This window comes from Hydra vulgaris, chromosome 07, assembly GCF_038396675.1.
Source record: "Hydra vulgaris chromosome 07, alternate assembly HydraT2T_AEP".
Lineage (NCBI taxonomy): Eukaryota > Metazoa > Cnidaria > Hydrozoa > Anthoathecata > Hydridae > Hydra > Hydra vulgaris.
Window position 1 is genome coordinate 8796999 of NC_088926.1, and position 21002 is coordinate 8818000.

General features: G+C 27.9%; 5 protein-coding genes across 6 annotated transcripts; all 5 read right to left on the reverse strand.

Moving 5' to 3' along the window:
• LOC100200924 (extracellular calcium-sensing receptor) lies at nt 1-12492 on the reverse strand. Of its 2 annotated transcripts, XM_065800966.1 has the most exons (4): nt 12231-12492; nt 6462-6671; nt 5441-5998; nt 1-1918 (listed from the first exon to the last, which is right to left on the reverse strand). In XM_065800966.1, exon 4 carries the CDS (start codon nt 1524-1526, stop codon nt 75-77), a length of 1452 nt encoding a protein of 483 aa, XP_065657038.1. In that variant the 5' UTR covers nt 1527-1918; nt 5441-5998; nt 6462-6671; nt 12231-12492; the 3' UTR covers nt 1-74. The 2 variants fall into 2 exon arrangements, with proteins under 2 accessions (XP_065657038.1, XP_065657037.1); XM_065800965.1 differs by lacking the exon at nt 12231-12492 and having other exon boundaries at nt 6462-6695.
• LOC136082560 (extracellular calcium-sensing receptor-like) lies at nt 1562-6656 on the reverse strand. Its single transcript, XM_065801971.1, has 5 exons — nt 6635-6656; nt 6462-6590; nt 5441-5998; nt 1680-1918; nt 1562-1582 (listed from the first exon to the last, which is right to left on the reverse strand). Exons 1-5 carry the CDS (start codon nt 6654-6656, stop codon nt 1562-1564), a joined length of 969 nt encoding a protein of 322 aa, XP_065658043.1.
• LOC136082277 (uncharacterized) lies at nt 7079-8974 on the reverse strand. Its single transcript, XM_065800967.1, has 4 exons — nt 8699-8974; nt 8380-8538; nt 7941-8133; nt 7079-7543 (listed from the first exon to the last, which is right to left on the reverse strand). The coding sequence occupies exons 1-4, from the start codon at nt 8972-8974 to the stop codon at nt 7194-7196; spliced, it is 978 nt and encodes a 325-aa protein (XP_065657039.1). The 3' UTR covers nt 7079-7193.
• Nucleotides 8771-12236, reverse strand: LOC136082276 (uncharacterized). Its single transcript, XM_065800964.1, has 4 exons — nt 10840-12236; nt 10419-10711; nt 10111-10323; nt 8771-10011 (listed from the first exon to the last, which is right to left on the reverse strand). The coding sequence occupies exons 1-4, from the start codon at nt 11767-11769 to the stop codon at nt 9768-9770; spliced, it is 1680 nt and encodes a 559-aa protein (XP_065657036.1). The 5' UTR covers nt 11770-12236; the 3' UTR covers nt 8771-9767.
• Nucleotides 12493-15291: 2799 nt separating the features above from the next.
• LOC136082561 (uncharacterized) lies at nt 15292-20523 on the reverse strand. Its single transcript, XM_065801972.1, has 3 exons — nt 19232-20523; nt 17790-19045; nt 15292-15476 (listed from the first exon to the last, which is right to left on the reverse strand). Exons 1-3 carry the CDS (start codon nt 20521-20523, stop codon nt 15292-15294), a joined length of 2733 nt encoding a protein of 910 aa, XP_065658044.1.
• Between the last annotated feature and the right edge of the window lie 479 nt (nt 20524-21002).

The following is a 21002-nucleotide window of genomic DNA, read 5'->3' on the forward strand; positions in this document are numbered from 1 at the left end:
TTTAAAATTACTCTAAACTTATTTAACTCTAAGTTTAAAACCGAAAATGCTAATTTTTAACAAAACAATTTTATTTAAACCCTATTCGAATGAATTAAAGGCATATTTTCTTCTAATGCGTTAATTAAAGGATCCATAGTATTCAGAGGTACTTTATCGTGCTTTATATGATCATCATTGACACAAGAAGACATTTTGAAAGTTTTTTCTTCTAAATTAACGTCTCTTGTGTCACACTTAAACAATTCAGATTGTTCGTGAGAATCATCATAGCTTTGGAACATCACAACACTACGAATACTTGTATCCATCGCGCCATCTTTGCCTTTTACCCTTCGAGAAATGTTTATTAAGACAGATTTATTTGCAGTATTACGAAAACTATGAATATTATTTAAATTCGGGTAAAATAAAATAAAAATCACTTTTTTTGAATACAAAATAAAAAGCGAGCTATAAGAAGAAACCAAATTAATGCTTATAAAAGCAACTTGTCCCACATGAGAACTCAGACTTTTATAAAGAGGTAAAAAGCTCAACCAAATAATACAAACAGTGAACATTGCATAGGAGATATGCTGGGCATCGTTAAACTTTTCAGGAAGATTTCGAGAGCGGAAAGCCATGTAGCCACAAGCAATGGCAAGTAGGGAATCATATATCAAAATTCCCCAAAACACTTCGTGATCACACATGCGGAAAAAGAGTTTATTTTCAGGATATCTATCTATAACAACAAAAGCAGGAAAGTATATATACCAAAGCAACACACCGAAAGTTTGCAAAAATATAAGTAGAAAAGAAAATCCAATCTGAAATTTGTTTTCTAAAAATCTCGATAACTTGGAAAATTTAACATTAAAGACACGAACCAGGCGGTATGTTTTAATGCAAACCATTGCTATAACAGTTGTAAACAAAAAACCAAATACCATTGTTCTAATCATGCATAATTTAGAAGTTAGCTCAAGATAGTACAAAAAAGATAAACAGAATAATCCCATAATAGATATTAGCTGTATTGCAGACATTTCTCTGTTTGAAGATTTTACAAGTGGTGTATTCCAATGAACAACATACAAACCCAGCACAAATAAACAACAAACAACACCAATACTTGATCCAATAGCAATTATTAAACCTTCTGGTTTCTTTATAGAAAATCTTATTTCTTTAAGATTTATACATTGAGTTTTGTTCTTATTCACTATAGACGTTACAGAGCACTGCGTACATTCATTTTGATTTACACCACTTGAAACAGTGTTTTGGGGACATACTTCACATATCCAGCAACAAACTGAAACTGTGGAATTAACTCGGTAAGTGCCTGGGGGGCAATTATACCAACATATAGCGAGAGGAATTCGGTTGTTAGACCAATTAATAATGTTATTATTTATGTTAATTATACTGGCTTTTTTTTTTTTTAATTTCCAACTTCCGAACTTTAGGAAAGAATTATTGAATGCATATGCATACTCATATTCTGGAGAGATAACATCTCCTACATAATCAAACTCCATAGTAAAATTGCTTGATGGTATTGTAAACTTTGCTTTTAAAACTCGCTCATATAAAGCTTTATAATTTATTTCACTGACATTTTCTGAGCATCTAGTAACACTACAGTTTAAGTAGTCATGTAAACCGTAAGCAAGGGCATACACTGCAGAAACCACTTGTGCTTGCTTTTGGTTGGGTAAGAGTTTAAAAGGACCACTTTGTTTTTGAGAACAATTATCATTAATATACTCACGATACCATGGATTTTTGCAGTTAATTCTACTAAGCACTTTTGAATTCCATATATCTTGTTCCAGGTCACCTATAATCTCATGATTTAAGCGCAGTATAAGGATGTTGTGTGATTTCTTGACTCGAATGATTTCAGAACTTGAAGCCCACTGTTCAGTTCCTAAAACAAAAACTCTAAATTCAATTTAATGCAAAAATATACTTACATTAAGGTATATTATTCTAAAAATAAATAAATTTTAATTTTTTAATTTCATATAAAAAAGTTATATGTTTAGCCTAAAAAAGACATCAGATACTTAATTGGGAAATAATGAATACTTAATTTGTTTAGTGTTGTTTTATAAATATATATATATTTTTTTTTTTACTAGTACCTTGTATAATTAAGTTGAATACTAAGTAATATTACGCAAATAATATCAGCATATTAAAATCAAAAAGAAATATTTCTAATGACAATTGTTTACAAAAATGTAACAATATAAATTCAACACAAAAAAATTAATTTTCACTAGATAATTAATATAATAATCAGTTTTTTACTAGATTAATTGACAAAAATTTAATATACTTATAGTAATATTTATAATATAGTATATTAAAAATATTTATAATATAGTATATAATAATAGCATATAATATAGCATCACTATAATCGGTTGAAATTTGGACAATTTTAAATTGAGTTTTCTTAATAACAACTTAACCAATTGTAATGATTTTCTTTTTATAACGATGATTACATAATTAATTTTTATTTCAATAAAAATAAATATAGCCTTACAATGTACAAGTATTTTAATTTTTTGTAAAGTACCCTCCATCATCTCCACAATTCTACTTTGTGCCACTTTTTTTGTAGCATTATTCAATAAATCTTGGAAATTTTTAACACTATTTTCACAATTACCTCTTTTCTTCATTATTCCCTTCACAATTGCCCAATAAGATTCGATAACTCGCATCTCAGGACAGTTTTGTGGGTTAGCATCCTTTGGAACAAAATCGACTTTTTTTTCTAATACCATTAAACTACTTTTTAGGAATAGTGGATCGATGCTAGGTCTGGCCAAAATAAGGTTGATTAAAATAAAGGGTAAAATAAAGATGCTAGGTCTGGCCAAAATAAGTTTATTTGTGCTTTTTAATTAGAAGAATTCATTTTTTCAAGCATTCCCTTACATGTAGATCTGATATCAAAGATTAATTTGTAATGAAAAGAAAGTTTTTAAAACTTCAACTGCATATTGCCTGCCATACAAGAAACTCGAAAGTGATTTTCTTACTCAAATGTACTTAAATTTTTTAGAAGCTTTATAACATTTCGACTGAGTATTGATTCCCCGGAAGCATCGAATGATTTTTTTACAGTAAATTTCATCGTCCTCTAAAATAGATAAATTTTTTTTGTCATTAATCAAATTTTTAGCTCATCCAATTGCCTTGATTTCTCCATCAAGCAACCTTTTTAGTATTTTTTTTTGTAATGCTTTTTTTTTATTTTCTTTCTTTTTTGAATACTCTTTGAAACAAAGTTTTATTGCATTTAGACTTTGTAGCTAAATCTTGTTGTGACTGAGTCGGATTTTGATGAATTGAGTTGACTTATGATTTTGCCTTCTTTTTGGAAATAAATTTTGACTTTCCACCACTTCCCAATTTTATTTTACAGTTTTGTTTTCCTTATAACATTTTATAGTAATTCTAACAGTTGATTTTGGAATTTTACATGCTTTTGAAATCATGGAATATGATAACAATGGAATTCTATGTAGAATTTCAATTTTTTTTTTTTTACAATTTTCTGACTCTTTACTCAACATTGCAAAAACTAATGAGGAGTAAACAAAACCTCGCTCACACACAAGAAAACTAACTATGTTAGCATCATTATAAAAAAAATCATAACAATTGATTAAGTGGTTTTTGAGAAAACTCAATTTAAAACTGTCTAATTTTCAACCGATCATGGTGATATATAATAATAGTTAACAATAATTGATAAATTTACTACATTATTCAATAATTTTATTAGATTAATTGATAAGATGTATTAGAAAAACATGATGAGTGAAAGAATTTTCAATTGCAAAAAAAAAAAAATCACTGGGAATATGACTTATTCAAGTGAATGACTTTTTCAAAAAAAGAAATTTAATATACTATTAGAAAAAGATAATTTAAAGAGATGTAATGTAGGAGGATTAGTCTGCCAGTTAGAGAATTAGTCAGCCAGTAATAGATATAGGATTATTAAGTGATCTCCAAAGTTTTAAAAAATGAAAATAACAGATACTGTAATTGTCTACAGTATCTGTTATTGTGACAAACCACAAGCTATGGAGGAGTCCCAAGTGAGAAAAATAAAATAAGTGAGAAATAATTTTTGCAACAGAAGTAGAAGTGATTGAAATAACTTTATATGCGGATAAAATTATATGCGGTAGTGGTGTAGTGGTAGATCGCTCGCTTCATAAGCGAGAGGTTCCGAGTTCGATCCCCACCACGTCCCTGGTAGTACCGCGCTCAACTTGTTTCTCCGCGCAGCGGCCTTGTTCGTCAAGGTTTGTGTTTTGGAGTTATAGAGTTGAGAGAGGGTTATAACCACAATTAAGTAGCCTCCTCATCTGTAGTGGCCTTCTGGGCCTTGGGGAGGTGAAATAAAAAAAAAAAAAAAAAAAAAAAACTGACAAAAGATGAACCTACTTACTATATATATTAAAACCATGTTCATAAGAACCAAGAGATATATTGGGGGATAATTTCTATGCAAAAAATTCAGAAGAGCTTTAGGAGACTAAATTTTAGATTTATCTTTGTTAATAATACTCATAATCATTTTCTAAAAGACTCAAGAGCCAAGTTTCTGAGATTTGTTCTTAAAAAGTGGCAAAAATGATCATGATTGCAGATTTAAAAAAAGAAAAAAACATGAGAATTAATATATTTTTCTTCTATGGAAGCAATTTTTAAAATGAGAAATTATTGAAAACAAAATGCAATGATCCATAAGATTCCATTAAACCAGCCAAAAGTATTGGAATGCTATTCACAAAAAAATACAACTTGAGAAAAAATTGAACTTGGAACTTCTTGTTTACCACATAAGCCTTCTACCACAACAGCATTAAACAATTAACCTATTACTTTAAAATTTAAGATTTATTTTTGGAAAAAATGAGAGTCAGCTTTGAGATTGTTAAAGGTAGATTGCATTTACAGTGCAGTCTTGAGATAGTTAAAGCTAGTTAAAAAAAATGAGGAAAAACTAAGCACTTGCTTGAAAGACAAGGCAAAAATTATGATTAAGACTACATTAGGCTTTGCAAAAATAAACTTCAACATTAAAATTTGAAGATTAAACAACCAGATTTAATTTAGTACCTCAGAGAGCAAGTACCAGTCTATGCATTTTAGTACTGACATGCACACAATTTTTTAAAAAAAGTCTCAACGCAAGAAATGATTTTACATTGCATATATCTACTTCTAGCTTTTGCATTGACAAAAATACAAGACAGCTAGACATAGGAAAGGTTGTACTGAGTTACCAATAGTGGGCTGATTCTGACTTAACCTGTAAATTTACACCATAAAAGGATACATACATGCCATATATAAACTTTAACTTTAAAACTTTTAAAAAAGAAATTTAAAAAGCAAGAATACTTTTGCATACCTAGCCAAGTAACATCATGTATACCACTTTCGAATGTTTTTGAAATAATTTTTATAGCATCATGTGCACTACACCATAAGACTACAACTCGTGAATGTTTTTTTATTCGCTCAACAGTTTCTATAAGTTCATGCGATTCAATATTTTCTTTAAAAATTTTAATAGTTGAAAAACATACATTTTTCTTTTTTGCAACTATTCTGATCTGCTCTTGACCAAAGTAACCATAGTCATCATCAGATGTAAATAAAGATACATAATCCCATCCAAAATGTTTCAACAAATCAACAATAGCTATGGCTTGATAAATATCTGAAGGTACTGTACGCAAGAAATTACGATAAACATTTCGCTTGGATAATGAAGAGCTTGTCGATGAATAAGATATTTGTGGAATGAAGTCAGCAAGTAATATTGAACTTACAGCAGCACTTAAAGAACTTGATGCTGGACCCACTACACCAATTAATTTTGATTGCTTAGATTTCTTTAACAAAAAATCTATTGTGTGCACTGAAGCACAATTGACTTCATTGCGTGAGTCACGGATATCAAAACCTAAACAAATTTTAAATTTTAATTTTTAAATATAATCAACTATATTGTAAAAAAAGAACCATTTTTTTAGTTCAAACTGAGTAAAAAAAATCTATTTTTTTATTTTCATAAACTCTGGTTTTTTAAATTTTGACAAGTTATTCTTATTAAAAGACTATTTTATTTTATGTAAAATAGCTGTAAAGTATAATGCAAATAATGCAAAATGTGTTAACTTACTTTTTGTTGAAAAACTATTTTTTAAATTAAACTAAGTTTTAAAAATAAAAAAATGCTAAATTAAACTATTTAACATAATTTTTAGATAAAAATAAAGTTATTTTGTAATAATAGGGCATACAAAAATCTCACTAAAAAGGCAACTTTAAAATCGTGTGATAATGGCTTAATATATCTTTTTTGTCGCGTATTGAGTTATATTATTGTTCACAAAAAAAATAAATCTAATATTTTTGTTTCATACCAATTTGAATATTAGGTAGTATCCAATTATTTGTGTTAATTTTTAGAATAGTGTGTACAATAGCTGATGCCCAGTATATTGCTGGTGGGTTAAGAATGTATTTACCATCATGAATTCTTTGCGCAGGAACTATTCCACCAATATAAAATGTAGAATTTTGAAGATCGATAAACTTTTTAGTATAACTGCAACCATTATCGTAGAGAACAGCTGATAACACGGTGGTTTAGTAATGGACATTTATTATGCGCATGCGTTATATTCTGCTCAAATGTTGATAAACAATAATGTCCGCAAGTAAACAAAGAATTACTAATAAAGTTGCTAAACTTCAAATTAGATTTATTTGTAGATATTTCTTAATAGTCTATAAGAAATGATATCAAAACAATACTTTAGGTATGGTCTGTGTCATCAAAGGTATCATTTAAATAATTTTACAAAGAGAATAGAAGTGGGACTAAAGTGAAACTAAGCTGTTTTTTAGGCGAAGTTTAACTTGTGCTTACATTGTAGTCTATATTCATAAGTTTTAAATTTTTTAGTGACTACCTTGATTTTTTTTTTTTAATATAAAAGTTCGTGAATTGTTTAAAGCAAAAATCAAAAACCGGTTACTTTTTTTTGTGATAATATAATGCTTTTAAAGATTAGTAAGTTTTCTTTTTATTTGAAAGGTTAAAAATACTGACAGAAATATTATATAGGCTTTAATACTGCCATTTATTTTCTTTAAATCATTTTGCAGTATTTTATCGTAATATTTTTAGTATCTACTATTTTTCTTTTTCTTGGCTGAGCTTTTTTTTGGTATTTTTTTACAGTTGGGTTGTTTTTTATGAAATGCTCATTCATCATGCTTTTTAATCTACGCACTCCTTTCATATGGCAGTAGGTACTCTTCATGCGGTTGATTTCAGCATGAAGACTTTCTCCACCTTGCTCTCCATAAGTACCTAGTCCTACTCCCCATTTTCTAATGAAAGGTAATGCATGGTACTCCAGCAAATGAAGCTTGGGTGTGATTGAAGCATTTGGCCAGTTTTCACGGAAGTACTTCATGAAATCTTTGATTCGATTTTCTGTAACCAATAATATGTATATATATATATAAATATATGCATATATATATATATATATATATATATATATATATATATATATATATATATATATATATATATATATATATATATATATATATATATATATATATATTAGTAAAAAAATACTTATCTAACTTTTTTCTTCAATTTTAAGTTTTACCATTGCTGGATCATCATGAAGAGTCCTACTCTTCCTGATGATCAAGCAATGGTGAAACTTAAAGTTGAAGAAAAAAGATAGATAAGTGTTTCTTACTAATTTATTGCTCTGTTCTTTAAGAACATTAAGCACTCTTTTGGCAGAACACAATAAATAGAGAAAAATAATTTTCTCTATTTATTGTGTTCTGCCAAATTATAACATATGACATACCAAGGTCCTGTTTGTTATCTTCATTGAACTGATTGCAGGAGTTAATAAGCTTGTGACATATTCCAAACTTAGAGAAGAGTACCTTGAAGTTTTTACAAACTTCAATAGTTTCTCTGTGTATATCAGTGTCGTTGAACCCAAGTTCAACTACAAGGTTTGGTATAGAGTTGCAAAGTTCAAGGATACTTTTCTCCTAATTTAATATATAAAATAATTGTGAAATATGTATTATATATAGTAACTGTTGTTAATTATGTATCTAGTTATGTCTAATGATGTTAGTATTAGCCATCTATTCCACTTACACACACACAGAGACACACACACACACGCACACATATATTTATACTGTATTTTACATTTAAATTTACGTAGAGTTTGTTTTTAGTAAAAAGTAGATTTTATATATGTAGGAAATATATATTAGATATTATTTTACCTTTAACATTTTGTTAACATGATTACCAACAAAACTTTTCCCGTGATATGCTTGTCTTTGTACTCCTAATGAGTTAAGTACCTTATCAAGTTTGTTTACAAGTGGCCCAAATGATTTCTTTATATGGTCTGCTTCAAGCAGTATTTTCAGTTCTGAGATCTATGATTAAATATGTTCTTAAGATAAATTCAAAAAAACATAACCAATGAAACAAAACTTAGATATTCCAATGTATAAGATTCTCAGCTGTATTATTCCGGGTTTAATTACCAATCTAAATTAAATATTTTTAGTAAATAATAAAAATTAAAGTTGTTACCTGTTCTTTCTTATTCTTTTCAAAGTGAATCAGATGACGTTCAAATACTAATTTAATTTTTTCTTCATTTTCAGGGTTAAAAATTATTTGCATTTCAAGTGCTTCTGTTATAACACGTGTTTTATCTTCAAGTGCTTGAATACTTATTTGAAGTTGATTTATTTGGCGCTGGTGCTCTATATATGCATTAAATTCCTCACAGTCAAGTGTTTGGTTGGTTACTGCCATTCGACCTGCAATTTTTATGTCAATTGTGTGACAAGAGTCTTCTAACATGTTGAAAAACTTTAAGTATATACCAAGTGAGATATGTAAAACAGGAACTCCTATCTAATAGTACAAGAAAATTTATATTATTATTTACAATTGCATACACCACCATTTACATTTACCCCACCAATAACTTGTATTGTATTCTATTGAATAAACGATTATGTGAATTTGAGAAGAATTCCTAATAAATAAAATCAAAATAATGTGAATAATAAATAAAAGCAAGGCACCTGATCAAGTGGCACATTGAACAACCGTTGGTCAATAACATTGTCACATAACTTGGCAAACTTGGGATCTGCACCATGGTTGTTAAATTTTGCTAGAGATAAATCTAGTGTCTTTAGTGATCGCATTTCAATGTTATCGTTAATTGGATTTGACATTCCTTGACTTGTTATGTTGCAAAACAGGCATGAGTGTCTACCTAAAGTAATTGAACAAGTTTGTGTTAAGAAAGCAAAATAAATCATGTTGCATGTATTTGGCCCAGATGAGTTTTTTTAAAGAAATCTGTATTAAATATGTACTTACCATTTGCACCAGTTATTCCATAAATTGCACACAAGAATTCATAATCACCGAATACAAATACACGAATCTGCTTTTCTCTAAAATTGAACAGAATTAAATTATTATACATTTTTTTAAAAAGAAACTGTAATCTATCATAATCCTGACAATTGTGGTAAGAAACCAAGAGTTGATGATTTTGTTTATGTCAAATATTTGGTGGATGTTTTTGAATTTTAGTGTGCTTGGATAATTGAATTATTTTGTTGTTTGTAATATGTTCTTACTTCCAGATCATTTTTTGCAAAAAATCGATTTCTGATGTAAATCTTGTCAATGAAATTTTCAAATTTGTGGTATAATCTTTTGCCTCAAATATATTAAATATTGTTGTATTTGTTTTGGCATTAGGCTTTTCCACATTCGCTACTTGATAAAACATTTTGAACGAATCACCTCCATAGTCACCTCCTATTTTTATATGGATTTCGTTGTCTTTAATCTTGTTGTATAATAAGAGGTTGTTGCTAAAATTATAACAAGAAAAATTAATTTTTGTTTTTATAGTATTGCATTTAATTTATTGTAGTATGTTAAAATATTTTTTTAAAAAGATTTGTTTGTACCTATCTAGTCTATCTAGTACATTTGTTATATGTCCTTGTAGATTTTCAATATATGCACATGGCAATTCCTTGATTTCATAAGAACCTTTTGAATCTTTTTTTTCAACCATAAATGGAGCGTTTTTAACAATAAGATCATCACATGACCATTTCTTAGCCACATTTCTTTGTTTTGCATTAGAAGCACAAATTACATTGTTGTTTTTCAACCACCTAAAATGATAATGTTTTTTTTATTATCAATAACTATTAAAAGTATTGAACTTGTCTTTTCAAGATTTCTATATAATAATTGCAATCTTGTGTACCTAGATAATATTTTCATGTTGACATAAGTACTGCTCATGTTTGCTTTTAAACTGATCATTTCTTCAGCAGATATTTTGGCTTTTGAAATATTTGATTTGCTCAGAATATTTTCTTTTTCATTTTCATTAAAAGAATTCAAAAGAGTAGCAGTTTGCTTGATTGTAGAACTAATGCTTTCTCCACATGTTTTGCTCATATTATGTTTTAGATGTAATTGTCGTCTGCGAATTGTGCGTAAACATACATCTGAGCTTTCTTTGTAGGCTCTTGGTGTTGATGTGAAGCATAAGGGCTAAAATGTTGTGTAATTTATTTAAAATATTCAAAAAATCATACTATAGTTTCCTTTTATAAAATTAAAAGCATTTTCGTTTTGTTATAGTAATTTTACAGTCTCCTTTTTTGTAAAGATAGTCTTACCCTTGGTCCTCCTGTCGGAAATTCAATTACATTGGATTTTGTTTGAGACATTTTTTGTTTTATTACATGCAGAGCAGCATCTTCAATATTTCTTGGTATAACACTTGTTGAATCCAATGCGAATATATCTGAAAAGTTTATTTGTGAAGTTGATGACGATGATATTGATAATGTTGTTGAACTTGATATTGGAGTTGTCTGACAAGTTTTTTGATGTTTCTTTCGTTCTGACAGTTGTTTGACTTTAAACAATCTACCACAACCTTGCTTGCATACTTCTTGCAAATTTTCTAACATTTCAATGACATTGGTTGATGAAATTAACCCATCACTTGGAATTGAAAAGGAACATTTAGGGCATTTTGTTTTTGTTATTAGTTTGCCGATTATAAGTGGTAATAGACATGGTGCACAGAATGAATGAAGACAGTTTTTTATAATAATTGGTTTATGCATAATTTCGTTGCAAATAGTGCACACACAAAGATGCACATGAGGGTTTAAAGTGAAGTTAATATCTTGCAGTTTAAGATTAAATTTTGTTTGAGGTAAAAGTTTAGATTGTATGTTATTTATTTTGTGTCTAGTCCAAATATTTTCACTATAACTAATACTTAAAGGTCTTCCACTTATCTTTTTCTTTTTTTTTCTTCCTTTATTGGCTTTGAAGCAAACACATTCAGTTACATTGCAATTGTCAGGCCAAGATCGTAATTTTAATTCAGTGTTTGAACCTTTTTCAATATTTCTTAATATTGAAAAGCATCTATAACACATTTTTTGAGGATGCTTATTTGGGTGGTCCTTATCGATTCGGATAAAAAAACAAAATTCTATTCTGACAATATGTTTTGTTAAAAGAACACTATCATTATCTAGACTTTCTCCACATATTCTGCATAATGTTTTTAGTTTTGTTTCATGTGACATTTTTATGTGTTTTTTTATTGCTAAAATATAAGATTTGATGTACAAAATTTTTAAACTTAAAAAAGTAACCGGACTCTGATTTTTTTTTTATTATAAAGTTAAAACCATCTTTTTTTAAAATATATATATCTTTAAAGCATAAAAATTCTAATAAATGCTTAATTATTAAGTTTTAGTAGTAAGGATGACCATAAAATAATTTTCGACTTTCCTGCGTATTTTATCACATAAAAATTAGTAAATTAAGTATTTCAAATAAAATATGTTTTCCTTGGCCACACATTTTATCAGTTTATAGTTTATATCTGATTTATACATCTTCAAAGCAATGATATGACCTTTTTTATTAGGTTACGGTAAAAGACCATTACAAAAAAAAAATCAAAATTACTATGTTGTTGTTGTTTTTAAAGTAACGCATGCGCATAATAAATGTCCGCAAATGCTTAAAATTAAACCACCGTGATAAAACAAGGTCGAAACGTAACAAGTAATGAAATAATCCCAGATTTAGCATTCTATTGTTCTTTTTTAAATAATTATTATTATGATTAAACATAGAAAAACTGTTAAAGCATGGATAATAATTTTAATGATTACATTCTTAAATAAAATACACACAAAAAATTGTAATACAAATAAAATGTTGTTGTTTGTCAAAAATAACAACCGGCTACGTGCTGCCGTACTGCGTGCCGTACCGTGCTGCGGTACTCAAATACCGCACAGAGGTTTCTTTTGCACTTTTTGTGGACTTTTGATTATACAGTACAATCTCTCTAATTCGAGTTTTACGGGGGGAAATAAAAGTTCGAATTAGAGAGATTTTCGAATTATAGAAAGTTGATTTTTTTTTTTAATATTCTTTTCAAAGTAACGAATAGAAATCCAAACAAAGAAATAGTATTTCTTAGGCCTAAAAGCAGTATATATTATGTGTTTTAAACTTTTAAATTTAAAAAAAAAAGTAAGTAATTGTAGATTGTCTTTCATGCGCTAGTAAATTCATGCCAAAGACACGATTTATATCTTTAAGAGCCTTTGTCAAACTATCTCCAAATTAGTTTGCTTTTTCTTAAATTAGTCTAAACATCCTTCCGAAGCTTGAAAATTTTTAAAGCATAACTCTATCGCAAAATATAAAGTTTTTTATTTTAGCAGCAAGCCAGTAATTGGTACATTATCAGCTCTCATTTGTTTGAAACATTTAAGTACAGCTTTGTTTACTAGGTAATACGAATCAACTTTCACCCGTTTAGTCAAATTTCCTTGACAAAAAGCGTTAAAGATTTAATTTTTTTTCTTTTTCCAGGTTGAAAGAGTGTTTGGTGGAATATCAAAAATTTTCGAAACCTCTTTATTTGATTTTCCTTTCTTCAATTCCATTAGAGTTTTTTATTTCCGCTTTAAGTTGTTTTCTTTATGTCTCTTTGATGCCATGATTTTTTTAAACAGTAGAAGATAATTTACACTAATCGTTTTTCAAAAACTCACAACATTCGAAATTTGAAAAAAGATTTTGACGGTTTAATGAGCTTTTTACACGTCAGAAGTTAAAAAATTTAGATTTACAGAGAGAATCTTACTGACGGGTCTGAAAAATCCATTCGAATTGTGGAGGTTTTCGAATTATAGAGATTCGAATTATAGAAAGTTAAACGTAAGACTTTGTTAAGTCCATTTCACGGTGACTTTTAATCGAATTATGGAGGTTATTATGGAGCAATTATGGAGGAATTATGGAGCATTGAATCGAATTATGGAGGTTTTTGAATTAAGGAGATTCGAATTAGAGTGATTGTACTGTACTTACAAAAAATCTCTTTAGGCGGCATGGGAAAATAAAAGATGGTCATGATATACGTTTTTAGCTTATTTTTTGAAGCTCGATCATTAAAAAATAATCTTGAGGGCCTACTATAACTCTAGGACACCAAAATAAAACACTGTTAAACACCCTAAAAAAGGCAGTAATAACTTTTTTTCAGATAGGTATACATGATCAAAACTCATGTTTTTAGGGTAACATTTCAAGATTTATCCATTAAAAATACTCCCATTTTTATCACCATGATTGCACTATAACTTCAGGACATCGAAAGGACTCTTTAAAGCATGCAACTAAAAAATATTTCAGGATTCTTATATAAAGTCAAAATGCATCAGTTAGATAAGACTTATCCGTTAAAGATATTCACAAGATCATAATATATATCAAGGACACAAAAAAACAACTCTGAAAAATAAAAAAAAGAGACACTAAAAAGGAAAGTTGTTAACTTTTCTAAAATAGTTATATAGCCCAATATAATTTTGAAATATTTTTTACGCCTTATGAACTAAATAAATCGTTTAATAAGTGTAAGACACCAAAAAGGACACGATAAAGATCCATCTGTAAAAATATTTTAGGATAATTATATATTAGGTTGTAGCTCATGTTTTTAAGCCAAATTTTCAAGCTTTATCCACTAAAATTTTTTTCAAAAATTTTACAATAACTAGTTAATATTCGGAAAGCTATAAATTATAGGGCAATCTAAACAATATAAATAATAGTATATGTCCAAGAATTTATTAGTTATTATATAATTTCATAAAAGATACAATTGTAAAAGTTTAATTAAAAGTTTTTACATAAAATGAAATTTTATGTCAAACTATTAATTTTTATGTTTGTATTTCGGAAATTACATCATAAGAAACCACATCATAAAAAACCACATTATACGGCCTTGATTTTTGCTCTAGCTGCGAACTATAATAATCACAAAATGTTTTTAATTTGGTCATAATTTTGGCTGGCTTCGAAAATAAAAATAAAACAAGAAAGATATGAAACAAATTAAATAACAAGACGGATATACTCTTTCCGCTTTCTCGTCTTAACTACCTGCTTTAACACTGAACATCTGCTCAAAATAGTATAACTATTACACTAACACTTTTTTTAATATAATCAACTAATTCTTTTCTCTTAGGCATTTACGGCTAAATATGTTCCACTAGTGACAAATCTTATTTGCTCTAATTGCAAACCTTATATAGATGAGTCAAATGGGGAAAGAGTCATATGAAAACATTCAATCTCTTTCTTTATTTAAAAAAAGACATAAAATTATGAAGGAAGATGGAATTATTGTTTAGCATAATGAAAATCAATACCATGTTTAAGTAAACATTGTCGCTCTTAGTTTGGACAAAAATGCTTCAAATATTTATCATGGTCTTGAAGGTTCATATTGTGATCTTTGTGACCTTTCAAATAAACAATGTAAAAATATCCAAACAGTTTACAATGGTTTCATAATAAACAGGGATGTTAAGTTCATGCAACAAATATTTCTTGACTTAGTAAAAGAGGGCAGGACCATTTTGAAAAAAAAAAGGATTGGGACATTTGACACGGTTATCTTGGTTAAAACAGGAATAAAATAGGATTTTGCAGAATCCACTAGACAAGAGAGAATACAGCAGCTGGAAATGTTGCCAGAAAACCTAATACTGTACTGCGAAAGATAATTACAGATCACATATCAATTCAAACAGACTGTAAACTAGATGAAAAATATGACTTGCTTCTTCCCACAATTCTGAGAGCAATGTCATCTTGCAAAAAAATTTATATTGAGCTATACAAACAAATGTGTCAGGAGCTGAACATCTTGCTTCTACAAGAACTTTATCGGGCAAGTATAACTCCAACGCTGCAAAAAATTCTTACTCATATCTGAGAGTTGATAAAAATAAATGATTCCACCGGTTTGAAAACTTAGAGTGAAGAAGGAAAGGAAACTAATAATAAACGTCTCAGATACTTCAGGGAAAAACTATCCAAAAAAATTAACTAATTGATCAATATAAAAGATCACTTCAAAAGACTTTGGGAATGATCCTATTAGTTGCAGAAGAACGGAGCAAAGGGCGTATTTTGCAAAAACTCTTTTGCGCAAAAGTGCATCAGCTTATGATATTTTAAAAAATATTTTTGTTTGTGAATTAATTTTTAAATTTTTAAATTTGTGAGACAAATTTAAACCTCCTTTTTTTCAGAAACCGCTTATGGGGCAAACTTAAGCATTGCAAAAAATGAAAGCTTATATTTTGTACTTGGGAAATCATACAAGATTTTTTATTGCGCCATTAGCGGTTTTTGAGATAATGACTGAAATGTTCAATAACTACAGCAAAATCATGTGCAAAAATTCACAGTTTTTATATCACTTTTATAACAATTATCTAATTTTCTTCCTGAAATACTATTATTATTTTTAGACGGAAAAATGTATTTTATGTAAGATCTTAATCCTTATTGTTAAATAATAATTTTTAATAGTTTTAGATAAACGATCTTTTTTTTTTTTCATCACTTTTTTCTGAGTATACTCATAAAACTCTTTTGGGTTTTAAGGTGGCTCTATGGTTAAAAAAACTGAAAAATCAACAACAATAAAAAATTATGTTATCTTATTGAAATTTATTTTATTTATTTTATAAAACGTTTCAATGATGGAATGTCTGGTTTTTCAAAAGTTTTCGATTCTAAATCTCAAATTCGGATATCTTAGTAATTATGGTTCGTGTAAAATTGCCATTCAAAAAGAAAATCTTCTGAAGATTTTAAAAAAGACATAGAAATGCTGATAGGTGTTAAAAAGGGATTTATTAATAAAGAAAAGGATGTTGAAGGTGGAAAATCTTACTCTCCAAGAAAATATTAGAAAATATTATTAAATGTATTATTAAATCTTTTTTAAATGTATTTTTTACAGAATTTCGATATTGCACAAAACTTAAAATAGGTTTTCTTAAAAAGTATAAAAACAATCAACTTGAAATTTTTAGGTTGTGCTCCACAACAAATACTTGAGGGACTGTAGCAGAATCATACAAAACTAATGATATTTTTTTAAGTTTGGAATAATTATCTTAAATAAAAAATTGATTTTTATTTTGCTTCCATTGCTTTTATCCGCCATTTTTGATGTACAAATTTTTATTAAAAAATTCTGCTACAGTTCCTTTGTGTTTGAATCATAAAGATATTCTGAAATTTTAAGGCTCATTGTATGTATATTTTAATCAATCAATCAATCAATCATATATATTCTGAAAATAAATTTTCACGGCTATTTACAAATAGTATTGAAATACTAATCTCAAGTAAATACCTTAAAAAATAGTTTATTTATATACAATTAATCTTAGTAATAATAATAATAATAACAACAATAACAATAATAATAATAGTAATATATTTAATAATAATAACAATAATAACAAAAATAATAATAATAATAATGATAACAATATTAATATTAGTAGTAATAGTTAAAAGTAGTTAATAATAGTAATGTAAATATTTATAGAAATTACAATAAGCAATAGTAATGACAACAAAATATATAATAAAAATTAAAAAAAAAAAAAAAAAAAAAATAAAAAAAAAAAAATACTAAAGACAACAAAAATTGATAATAGAAATTATAAACACTAACTATATTTTTTTAATAAAAAGTAGAATAATCTAGTTTTAAAGGTTGAGAATGAATTGAGAGCTTTTAGTTCATAAGGAAGGTTGTTCCAAGTTTTAATGCTTTGATACTTTATAGATTTATGTCCGTATTTATGAGAGCAATGTTTAGAGACAGACAGGTTTAAATTACTATTGGAACGAAGGTGATAACGAGAGTTGGCACTTTTGGAAAAGAAATTGATGAAAGTTAAAGGTAGGTTATTGTGTTGGTGGTTCCAGACAAATTGGCAGTTTGAAAATTGAATATAGTCACATAGTTTTAATACTTTAGAAGTTAGATAGAGCACATTAGAATTAAATTTAATATTCTGAAAATAAATAATTTTTAAAGCCTTGTTTTGGAGGTGGGATAACCTAATAAGAGCTTGTTGATGGGACTGCCCCCAAATTTGGCATGCATATATAAGATGTGAGCCGAAAATAGCATGGTATATGTTCAAAAGTGTTTCAAGATTAACATAATGGCGAACTTTGGCCAACATACCATTAGATCTACTTAGTTTCATTGCTAAGTCTTCACAGTGGGATAAAAAGGAAAGATTTGAATTAATTTTTATACCAAGATATTTAATTGAGTTAACAGGTTCAATTTTTTTGCCACTTAATCTAAAGTTCATATGTTTATAGATTTTTGTTTTATTTGATTTAAAGATAATAAGTTCAGTTTTGTTAGAGTTTAGAAAAAGTTTGTTGGAGCGAAGCCACTGAACTAGATTGGCAAGATCATGGTTAATGTGTTTGTTAATTTTTTTTAAGGATTTATTAATTAGCATTAGGTTAGTGTCATCAGCAAAGTGGTAAACAGTAGCAAACTTAATGGACGTATGAAGATCATTAATATAAAGAAGGAAAAGCAGTGGTCCCAATACTGAACCCTGTGGAACACCATTAGAACATTTTACAAGGGTAGATTTTGAGTCATTAATAGCAACAAATTGTGTTCTATTGTTTAAGTACGAAATAAACCATTTAAGGGGTACGCCTCTGATCCCATAATATTCTAATTTTTTTAACAAAATTGAATGATCTACTGTATCGAACGCTTTCTGTAAATCGACAAATACACCGCATGCAAAATATTTGTCATCGATTGCTTTTCTAATCAGTTCAGTCATTTCAATGAGAGCATGAGTTGTGGAGTGATTGGCACGAAATCCATACTGATGGGTGTAAAAACATTTAAATTTTTCAAGAAAAGCATAAAGCCTAATATGCATTGCCTTCTCAAATAGTTTACCTATATTAGAAAGCAAGGAGATGGGTCGATAATTTGTGAAATCTAGTAAAGAGCCTTTTTTAAATATTGGAATAACTTTGGCAACTTTAAAAATATCTGGGAAAATACCACTTTTAAATGAGTTATTTATAACAGTACAGAGAGGCTTTGAAATAATGTGTGGGACTAGTTTAAGGAGGAATGTAGGTACGCTATTAGGACCAAGACTTTTTTCAGTTTTGAGCTTGTTTGTAATGAGACCAGATATTTCATTTTCAGTAACAGGATTAATAAAAAACGATTTAGCATTTGGAATGTTAAGAAAGTCACTAAATACGCGTTTTGGGGGTATGGCTTTGCTAAGTAGTTTGTTATGTATAGTGCTAAAAAAATTGTTAAATATATTAGATACGGCAGTGTGATCAGTGATAAGATTTTCGTTCAATTTAAGTTTAAAAGATGTATTGTGTGTAGAAGGTCTAATATTAATGATTTCTTTTATTCCCTTCCAGGTGTTTTTAACACTATTCAGATTATTATTAAAATATGTAATATAGTATGTTTTTTTGCTAAATTTTAATAAATTGGAAATTTTGTTTCTATAAAATTTAAATTTTGTAAATAATTCATTTTTCTTATAAATATTTTTTGATTTTATAAACTTTTTGTAAAGTTTGTTTTTAACTGAGATAGATTTAAGTATTCCATACGTTATCCAAGGTTTTGATTTTAGTTTAATTTGTTGGTTGGTTAGTATTTTGTAAGGAGCATGTCGGTCTAAGATTTCATCAAATGTTTTTAAAATAAAAACCATAGACTTATTAACATCATCATCTTTTTTAATAGAGAGTTCCCAATTGATATTAGAAATTTCTTCAATAAATAAACTTTTATTAAATTTTTTGAAGCATCGTCTGTAAGTTTTTACTTTTTTGGGGTGTTTGGGTATGCCAGGAATGCAAATAAATTGTGCCATGTGGTCTGAAATTGAAATCGTAAGGTTACCTGAGTATTGATCAGTTGAATGAAAGTTTGTGAATATGTTGTCAATCAGCGTTTTAGATGTAGCCGTTATGCGTGATGGTAAAATTATAGAAGGGCTTAGTGAGTAAGAAGTTAAAGAATCAAGATATCTAGAAACAGGGTTAGATTCATTGTGACTTAATAGATCCATATTAAAATCACCCATTAAAAAGATCTTTTTTTTTTCGTTACTTAGCTTTTCAAGTAGAGGAGTTAAGTGGGAAGAAGTAAACTCATGTTGATTCATTGAGGGATGACGATAAATGCAGCCAATTATTATGTTTGATTCACAAGGTTTTTCGATTTCAACAAAAATAGACTCTAAATATTTAGATGAGTAAATCATAAGATCATTGCGAACTACGTAGTTTAAATTTGAGCGTAAGTATAAAAGTGCTCCTCCTTTTTTAGCCTCAGTAGGACAATGCTCAATATTAAACCCGTTTATGTATATATCAGTTATATTTGTATCGTTTATATATAAATTAGATTCTGTAATACCTATTGCTAAGGGAAAATTATTAAGAGAGCTGATAAGACTACAGAGTTCGTCAATGTGGAATGGTAGAGAAGCGATGTTAAGATGAATATATAGTTCCGAATTGGGGAGCATAGTTTTATTGAGATCAATAACGTCATAGTATTTGCAATTAACAGAACTGGGAAATTTATTTAGATCTTTAAAGATCTTTTTATGATTACTTGGAGTCTCAAAAGAGTTTAATGAACTAGTAGGTATATTCTTACATAATAATGTTGATTTAAGCTCCAAGTTGGAAATCGAGCTGAACGCCATACTCTTAGATAAACAACTATGACAATAAAAATCTGACGAGTCATTTGAAAGAAGATTATAAGAGTACGCATTAATATGAGTACACTTTGCATGGACCCATGAGTTACACAGATCACATTGGATGGCTCTTTGATTATCAGTTATATTTTTATGACAAGTATTGCAGAGAGATTTGAATGCCATAATCTTTAGAAAAAATATTTTTATGTATATGCAGTATTAACTAATTAAAGTGACTAAAGTGTAAAATAGAGGTTTGAAAAATAAATGCAAAGTAAAAGACTAAATTTAATAATTTAAAACTTGGGTAACCGTTAGCGTGAGTAATCGAAAATAATTTTTAAAACAATACAAAAAAATAAGAACAATGATAGAAAAAAAGATTCACATTAAAGGTAATTAAAAGCTAACTTTTATAAAATTAAACAATCAAAATAAATTAAAATTAGACAAACCACGAACTAATGTTAAAAGTAACTATGACAACAATAAATATCGAATATAAAAAAACTAATACTATAATAATATCTAGTATATTAATAATATAAACTAATAATAATATAACTACTGTTAACTGTTACTAATAATAATATTATCAACAAAGATACTAGAACAATAACAAATAAAAATAAGTCAATAATAAATAAGTTTATAAAAATATA